Source organism: Vigna unguiculata, chromosome 3 (assembly GCF_004118075.2).
Source record: "Vigna unguiculata cultivar IT97K-499-35 chromosome 3, ASM411807v1, whole genome shotgun sequence".
Classification (NCBI taxonomy): domain Eukaryota; kingdom Viridiplantae; phylum Streptophyta; class Magnoliopsida; order Fabales; family Fabaceae; genus Vigna; species Vigna unguiculata.
Window position 1 is genome coordinate 35,411,160 of NC_040281.1, and position 9,315 is coordinate 35,420,474.

Sequence of the window (9,315 nt, forward strand, 5' to 3'; positions counted from 1 at the left end):
TCACTTATGAAATTTCTATTTATATTTAAGCATTTTAATATTAAAATATTCAAGTCTTATTATTTTAAATATACTATCATTCTAAAATATTATTTTGTAGGTGCTTACAATTATATCTTAAATAAAGAGGAAAACTCATATAAAGAGAAAATAAGATAATTTAGTATATGAAATAGTTAGTTAAACTTTTATTATACCAAATATTTTCTTCGATATGTAAAATAAATTAAATTTTAATGATTCAGTAAAAATATGTGGTGCTTTGGATGAATATTATTTGATATGCACTTCTTTCTTCTCAACTATTTTTCAAATCTTTTTAAATGGAATATCAATGTGTTTGGACCAATTATAAAACACTAAGTTTCAATATAAGGAATAAAAGTCACTTGTTGTCAATATCTTTTTTATATTAACAAAAGAGCCTTATATTTTTTAATATGTAAAAACAAGCAACCAAGATGATGGATATGGCAGTCACGACATGAACCTAATGGAAAAATTAAATGACATGAACTCAATTAAAAAAAATATAAATATCTTTAGTACTTAATTAACAAAAAAAGAATTAAAAAAATTTAACTAAAAATACCAAATTTATCATAAAGTTGAAACTTAATCAAATCAATTATAAAAAGATGGTTTTATAAAGTATTTTACAAACTTTATTCAACCCTTATTAACTAACATGTTATTAATTCTTACATACTAAATGTTAAATATATTTCTATAAAATATTATTTTATGGTTATAAAATTATTATTTTGAATTGTTTCTTTGTGTTGAACATAAGTTAGATGAGTAAGATTGGAGATTTTGTTCAGAGGTTCCATGATTTTTTCAGCAAGTTAAATTTATTAACGAAGACCAAAAATTGGAGATGCGGGGTATCGATCCCCGTACCTCTCACATGCTAAGCGAGCACTCTACCATCTGAGCTACATCCCCATACATGATAAATGATCATTTTACAGAAAATAGTACAATACTATTCTGATTAATTTGTTTAGTCTGGGATTTGAATTCTGTTATAAATGGCCCAAAATTAAAGTTACAGATTCATTGTTATACGGTCCACAACTCATCCTTCATTAATTGGTGAAATTAAAACTCTCACCATTCCCAAGGTTCATTACAACATGGTCCATATACTCTCGTTGTTCAAAATGATACCTCAAAATTCAACTATTTTTCTGCTTGTATTTAAGCTGGATTTATATTATTATATCTATGGCATTCGGTGTCACAATTTGAACTTATAGCTCAATAATGATAGTATGTTTTAACACCAAGTTCTTGCTACAAAAATTTTATTAGGAATTTAGGACTTTATGTTAATTATAGACGAGTATTTTTATTAAAAAAAATCTTAAAGTAGAAATTAATTTAAGAAATTTTAAAAATAATTAGTGATTATAATGACTAATTTAAATATCAATTTTAAAAAATATTAATTACTAAAATAATCATTATTATAAATAAAATATTATAATTAGTCATAGAGACTGATTTAAAAACTAATTAATTTAGTAGTCAAAAATTTAGTAGTTAATTTTTAGTGATTAATTAATTTTTTTAGTATAATTTTTTCATAATAATAATTATTTTAATAATTAATAATTTTGTGAATCAATATCTAAATTAATTATTGTAATTACTAGCAGTTTTTAAGACTAAAATTAATTACTATTTAAAAAATTTCTTATCATGTTCGTCACACAAAAAGATTAATATTTCTTGAGTTTGACAATACCAAATAGAATTTTTATTAAACAATGAGTCCTCCATCAATCCAATTTTCTTACTATTTAAGCTGGAGTCTTGTGTAATAAATAATAATAAAATCCTTTTCACCTGACTTTTGTTTTCTAGAAACTGTATTTATATGAGGTTAAAATAAACTTATGATTACACTTTTATCATGCTTATTATTCACCCATTCATAAGGTGGAGACATACACCTTTGATTGCTTGCTAATTATAAAAAAACAAAAACTTTTGATTTCCTTAATATTTTTTTATTCAAACAATTGAAGATACGTAAACTACGAAGCGCTCATTACGAAGTCTCTTAGAACATTTCCACCGTCAAATATATAGTTAAAAGGAAAATAATTTTTTATTATTAAATTTTGACAACTTTTTTATAATTATAGATATATTTTTTAAATAATTATTTTTTATTCTTAATATTACGAAATCATTTAAAATATGACACATCATATTATAAAAAAATTGTCAAAATTTAGTAATAAAAATATTATTATTCTAATTAAAATTACAATAAAGGTGGCACAATACTCCATGTTTGGTTGCTAGCATAATAACAAGTTCAAGGTGGCACAGTAATCACTATATATCAATGTAGTTAATTAATACACAATACACATATGTTTAGCATAATGGGTTTTAAAGCACAAAGCAAGTGCGTTGTAGTAAATATAGGTCATTTACATTTTGTAGTACTTCTTTGTAGCATTACCTTCTACCATTCTAAGCCATGAATCTACCTCTAATAATACCAACTAAAATTCTTTTTCTAATAGCATCCATAATCTCTATCAAACATATCCTTTCATTTAATCTGAATATTTTTCATAAGAGCTTTTCTTATCCACATTGGTGTTATGTTTCGGCTCTCAAAGATCCTTCGACAATTGTGATTGGACAATTTCAAATCTCTAATTTCCCAATCATATTTTGACTCTCGTTAGTTATTAGTTATTAGTTATGAATTAGGGTTCCTAAGGTACTAATTATCGTTTCCCTACACTGGTTAGTTATCAACATTTTAAATTCATACAATATAGTTATCTAACGTCATTAATTATGGAGAATGCTAAAACTTTGTTTATATCCTATAGGAACTATAGTAATACAATATTCTTTTAAAGGATGTTTTAACTAATTTCTCTATTCTATGCCAACCCAAAACACAATATACGCAAACTTTTATCAGCAAATTACTATAGCTAAGAAAATGGTTTTCATTAACAAATAGTTATTACTATTATATTTGCAAATATACAAGTTATTTAATATTTTTTAGGCAATAAAAATATTTAATAAAATAGGGCTCTTTAACCGACAGCCCTCGTAGGGTACTCGTGTTAACATGCCCATAATCTTATTATATATCTTTTGTCGAAATTAAATGTTACGTATGAACCTTCTCTCTTTAAACATTAATTTGAAAAATAAAAAATAGAATTATATGTATTTTAAATATGTGTGTATTTAAAATAAAAGAAAAAGAAAAAGGAAAAGATTATTTAAATATCTATGAATGAAAGGTGTAATTTAGTAAAAAGAGGGGTTTCATACAAAATAAAAATACCATTAGTTTTTTTTTTTTTTTATCTAATTAAGCATTGGGGCTCAAACTTCACTCCAATAGCAGCAAAACCATCTACCACTAAATTAAGTAAACAATTTGAGTAAGGGCACGTGCAAGTTATTTGCTCTCACCTAAACCTACTCTTAATGAAAGCGCATTTGATTAGACACGATGAACCCCTCTTCACTTTTTTTAGTGACTTTTTTTCCTTTCCTTTCTAACAGAGAGATTCTATCTCTCTCTTTCTCACTCTATTACATTAAATTTCTACCGCTAGGAATTGCTGGAAAAGATTTTGATCAATGGCCTTGTAAACTTAAGGCCTTATGTATATACAATTTGAAAACATTTTTCCTTTGTTTTCTTCATCCAGTTGAAGTTCCTGTCCCTCTATATTTGTATTTGATAGCCCAAAACAGGTAATGTAAGAAGTTCAACGCACTTAGCACACACATAAGCCAGTAAAACCTGTCTAGGTCATAGTGGTTAAGGTTGGCCCCAGATAGCCATGGTCTGTGTGAGGTATTGCCAGTGACACTATTTACTATTGCTACAATTGCTGAACTTAGGTAGTATCCCACAGCCAAAGAGGCAAAAGAGAGTGATGTGGCCAAAGATCTCATGCTAGATGGTGCTTCTGTGAAGAAAAATTCTAACAATCCAGCCAAGGTGAAAAGATCAGCAGATCCAAGGAACAGGTACTGGAAAGCAATCCAGAAAAATGTGATAGGGAGTGGTTTGGTTGCATCATCTAAAAGGCCTGAATGAGTTGCCACCCTTTTTCTCTTCACTTCAACAACCGCTGCCACTGCCATAGCCACTATGGAAAGGACTAATCCAATTCCAATTCTTTGGAGGTGAGAAATTCCCATCTCTGTTTTGGTCACTCTTCTTGCAAATGGTATGATGATGTGGTCATACACTGGTGCTAGGATCATGATGAAGATCACTGGGAAGATTGGTAAAGAGGATGGTGGCACCTTTAGAGAACCTAGTTTGGTGTTCATTGTTGCAGCTTGTTCAACAGAGAAGGTGGATAGTTGAGCCAGGCAGCAGTTTAGCATAATGGTGCAAGCAAATATGGGTAGTACCTTCAGCACTATCTTCACATCTTCAACTTGCTCCACAGTGCATTCCACTGATGAACACATTGGATTGCTTTCAAGAGCTCTATTCAGAAATTTTAGGGTATTTGTTGGGGCTTGTCTTTCCTTGTTTGCAATGCCAGCTTCTTTTTCTTCTTGTCTTCTACCTGAGATTAGATTAGAAGGGCTTGAATTCATATTCACCACTGCACTGCTAGAATTTCTATTGAAGCAGCCGCTTAGTGAAGCAGCAATTAGTACCTGCTTGGTCAAAACCAGGAAGAATACATAATTCAAACAGTGAAGATTGTTATGGAGCATTGAAATTAGGAAAACTAAAGTTTCTGTGCACTTCTTAACAGTGGAAGTTTTTCTATGACTTATTTAATTTTTTTTTTCAATAAACACTTAAAAAATTATAATATTTTTTTTCTATAAATTAAACTTAGATTATATAAATTGAAATGATTTTGTGAAAAAGTGAAAAAACTTCCAAAAAATAAACATATAAATTAACTTTTACTAATAAGAAAAAATTAATTCATTTTTTTCTGATGTATATTTATTAGAGCAATTTAACTTGTCTTCAAGCTGTTTTTTTTTTTCATAAAGAAGCTACTTTAATTTTTAAAAACATTTTCTAAGTTTTTTTATTAGTGTCCTTTATTCAGTCTTTAAAATATATTGATCGACAAAGATTTTTAAAGTTTAAAATATATTCAATTTTTTTTAAAATATTAATATAGAGTAATACTCTCAGTCGAGGATAACAAAAAACAAATTCTCACTAAGAACTCTTTGGTTCATCATCTAAAAGAGAAGAAGAAAAAAATAGAGCAAAACCCCTTTCTAATAACCAATGATATTGGGAGCACCAACACTTAATAGTTATAAGTTATTATTTTTACCTTGAAAATGGTTGTGAGTGGACTTCCAGAAGGGATCTTGCTCCTATAAGTAGCAGAGCCTGCCAAGAACACAGGGATAGATAGAACTATACTGATAGTAGAGATTCCAAAACCCCATTCCCACCCTTTGTTGTCTTCAATCCACACTACAAATGTAACTGCAATAAGGCCACCGCAAGATAAGCAAAAGACAAAGTAGTTGAAGAAGGTTGATCTTTGCTTTCTTCCAGATGGGGTAGCCTCATCAAATTGCTCAGCACCGTGTGCAGGTAATGACCCCTTAATTCCTCCAACTCCAAGAGCCACCAAATAAAGTCCAGCAAATAACATTGCTGCTTTCCCACCACCAACTTCATGACATGGAGTGCTTGGATCACATGCTGCAGGCTTCAGTGAAGGCACACGAGCTTGTACTGTCAGTATAATCAATCCCTGCACACACAAGTTCCTATTCCCTTAGCCATGTTCAGTGCAGAATAAGAGATATAATAAGAATACGATGTACAAGTATTGAGTCTGAAATTTATGAAAATGTTTGTATTTGATTGTTATGTGACTTAGAGTTGAAGGAAAAACAATTTAAATACACATTTTTTTTCTTTAATATCTATGAACTTCTTATAGAAAAACCGTGATAAGGATTTAAACTTCAATATAGACAATACTTTGAAACTGATAATTAACTACAACGATCTTTTCTCTTTACCGATAAGAAAGTAGTTGTAGTTGTACATAAAATTATACAGTACTAAAGAATCTGAGGAAAGGTGAAATAGACACAAGAAAAAAAAATGGTATAGAAACAGTATATTATAAATTTATTGCATGGACATATAAGATATCTAGTTACTGTTTGAGTTCTGAATGCACTTATGAACATGAAATTTTGAAAGTCAAACATAAAAGACTAGTACAACGTGTACCATTTCTAAAATGTGACCAAATAAGGAAGTGTCACCATCTGTTTGATGAAAATTAGCCACGTAAGTGGAGCAAGGCCATGTGCTCAACCCCACTTCAGCCCCTGGACTGTATAGCATAGAAAATGACTTATTGTATTACTCTATCAACTACAAATCATGATACGTCACTTTGAGATTTTGGCATCTTAATTATAAGGTATATCTTCCATATACAGTCCTATAGCATGTGATATTTTGCAGCTCTCACAATGTAACTGTCATAACGACATCTTTGGTTTCATGAAACTTCTCTAGCTATACCCGAGGTTGGCCATGTTAAATTGTTTGATCACAAATATCTTGAATTTTGTTATTTCCTTTTTACCTACTTTCAGCCCCACAATGATGAGTCCAAACATCATAAATAGTAACGTGTAATTAACATACGTTGGCCTTTAATTGCACCTCTTAGTTTTTTTGAAGTTCCAGAGGATTTGACTTTGAATTGCGTGTTAGATAAGCCTTGGCATGGGGCATACCGAAAACAAACTAAGCAATAAATAACTAGGAGTTTGTATAATAATATCTATTCAATAAAGTACTGACTTTTCAACATCAATTTTTATTACTCTTCCCTAGAAAACAGCCTGTTTTGCTCACTCAATGTAAAGTGACGTGAATTTTCATATAAAATTTAAGATAGTATTTATTAAAGGTTTCGTGAACGAAAAAAAAAATCATAAATGAAGCAAATGTCAGAGAACAGACTCAAGAACGCATACAAATGGTGTGAAGTTACTAATTACCAATCATATTTTATTTTGCCTTTACCAAATTCAAATAAGCACTTATAATGCAGATGCATGCAATTCTTCTAGAGATTTTAATTGTTTATTTTGGGCAAAATATAATGAAGTTTGTGAAAAGTTTGAAAATTTAGAAAATATTAAATAGTAAATATAATTGAAAGAGGAGGAAAATATTTATATGTATGAAATAAGTGCACTTGGTTATTAGCAGTGATGGCGTACAGAGAAGGGCATGTGTTTTTGAGAAAGCCAAAACGACAACAGATGTTACTTTCCATGTTCAAACACGACCGAACGAAATCTCTATTTATCCAACATGTGGCAGTGGCACAAAAACATAGGGTCCTAGGCATTCTCATAGGAAATTATTTATACGTTGCATGAGAGATGCATATAAATAGCTGGGTCCACCTCTATCTTTTAAATTAAATTAATTTTCTTCTGACTTTTTTTCTTTTTTCTTTTCTAATGACACCAACAATAGTAAACACATATGAGAAGAAAAAAAAGAGAAACAAAACTCCCCCACCAACATTATTGTTATTTTGTCTCGTACACTCTTATGTGTCACAAGCCACTTTTTTGTTTTTCTCTCTGCCACTGTTTGTCTTTCTTAGCCACCACTAGCAGTAGATTTCTTACACAATTTGGAGTTCAAGGTTAGCGTTGTACCAATGTGAGGAGAGAAAAAGCTACCCATATGCTTTTCTTTTCTTTCTTTTTCGCTCTTTCCCTTTCCCATTTGGTGGTGCCTTAAAATATGATTCTTGACTTAGACCAGTATCTAAGTGGGCGTTCGCTCATGCAATTCATGAGGTTTTCTGTGACCGAGTGCGCGAACGAATGCAGCAAAAAGAAAGCGAATCAAAGGGGGAAGATAAGACAGTTTTCTTTTTAATTAATTAATCGTTTTTTCAAAATCATTGACATCTTTCAATTCTATTATCGCGATTTGGTTGCATCATTTGATGCAGCCCCATCTTGCAAGTTGTGTTTGCACTTTGCAACTTGCGAATTGACTCAGATTCTGGTTAACACACACATCATGGTTTTGAAAGACGCTTGCTCTTTAAGGAACCCAATACTAATCACAACTCAATCTCTTCTGTCCCCTTCCCTCTTCTCACTCTTCCTATTCAACAACAATTTCTACAGTGGGAAAGGGAAACAACAAATGCAAAATTAAGAGAAATTAAAAAGGAGAAATGGTACTCTGATGGTGGAAGATACATACCAGGAATTCAATCACTGCGCTGATAAGATATATGTGATAAGTTGTCAAAAAAGCATCGCATAGAAAACCTCCAAGGAGGGCAAGGAGGAAAGCAGTTCCCATGAAATTTGTGACATTGTTGGCAGATTTGGAAGGAGACATATGCATGTACTGAATCATGTACAGCACCAAATTGCTTGCATTGGCTAGAAATGCAAGATTCTCCAATACCTCCACCACTGCACAAACACAAAAACACACACAACACACACAGAAATTAGTGCCGACATACACATGACAGATAACAAAAAGACCCACTTGGACCAGTTTTAGCACCAATCCCACCCAATTTATCACACTCACAACAAACACATGCATTCATCCCTCACACACACATCATATAAACTATTGAGTGATAGAGAGAAGGGATCAATTTGGGACAACAGACCCAAAACAAAAGAGGCTGCAAGCATGCCGCCATGGCGGCCTCTGAGAGCAGGCTTGTTCCTCCAGTTCACATAGCCTTCCCATCTTGTAATCTGGTTTTGTTCCAATTCCTATACAAGAGAATCAGAAAAAGAAAAAGTAAATTAAACTAATTAAAATTATACATGAGTAGCAGCATGTGATATAGATTAATTGAGGAGAAGAAAGGTGAGAGGGAAGAGAAAAGAGAAAACCCACCATGATTCTGGGTCTCTCTCTGTGTTTGTGTTTTGTTTTGGGTTTGAATCTGTGAGAGAGAGAGTTAGGGGAGAAAAAGAAAGATAGGTGGTGAAGGATTTAAAGGGAGTGGAGAAGGAGGAAGGAAAGGTGCAACTTGGGCAGAATGGTCTAGACACTGCTCTCAAACTATTAATAATAATTTGACTTTGTTTTCTTCTATGCACTCTTTAAGAAACGTATATTTAGTTTATAAACTCTCTATTTAATAATAAATGCATAACAAAAGAAGAAATAAATACATGAATTTACTTCATACTTGGCAAATTCATTATCATGTATTAATTTAAACTATTTTTACAATATTTTTACAATTTGGAGTAGAGATGTTGAATAAT

At 31.1% G+C, this 9,315-nt stretch overlaps 1 protein-coding gene and 1 non-coding gene across 2 annotated transcripts; both read right to left on the reverse strand.

Annotated features, from left to right (window-relative positions):
- Positions 1–875: 875 nt before the first annotated feature.
- Positions 876–948, reverse strand: TRNAA-AGC. The gene has a single exon. It is a non-coding gene; the product is annotated as a tRNA-Ala (tRNA).
- A 2,643-nt stretch (positions 949–3,591) lies between these two features.
- LOC114175612 (protein NRT1/ PTR FAMILY 4.6-like) lies at positions 3,592–9,092 on the reverse strand. The gene is made up of 5 exons (XM_028060375.1): positions 8,939–9,092; positions 8,703–8,811; positions 8,276–8,493; positions 5,331–5,762; positions 3,592–4,683 (listed from the first exon to the last, which is right to left on the reverse strand). The coding sequence occupies exons 1-5, from the start codon at positions 8,939–8,941 to the stop codon at positions 3,703–3,705; spliced, it is 1,743 nt and encodes a 580-aa protein (XP_027916176.1). The 5' UTR covers positions 8,942–9,092; the 3' UTR covers positions 3,592–3,702.
- Between the last annotated feature and the right edge of the window lie 223 nt (positions 9,093–9,315).

Excerpts from the sequence above, each read along its gene's own strand:
- LOC114175612 (XM_028060375.1), bottom strand. Across the intron at positions 8,494-8,702 it reads TGCAGCCTCTTTTGTTTTGG|TGGTGGAGGTATTGGAGAAT; the intron begins GTCTGTTGTCCC and ends GTGTTTGTGCAG. Across the intron at positions 4,684-5,330 it reads CACTCACAACCATTTTCAAG|GTACTAATTGCTGCTTCACT; the intron begins GTAAAAATAATA and ends TTGACCAAGCAG.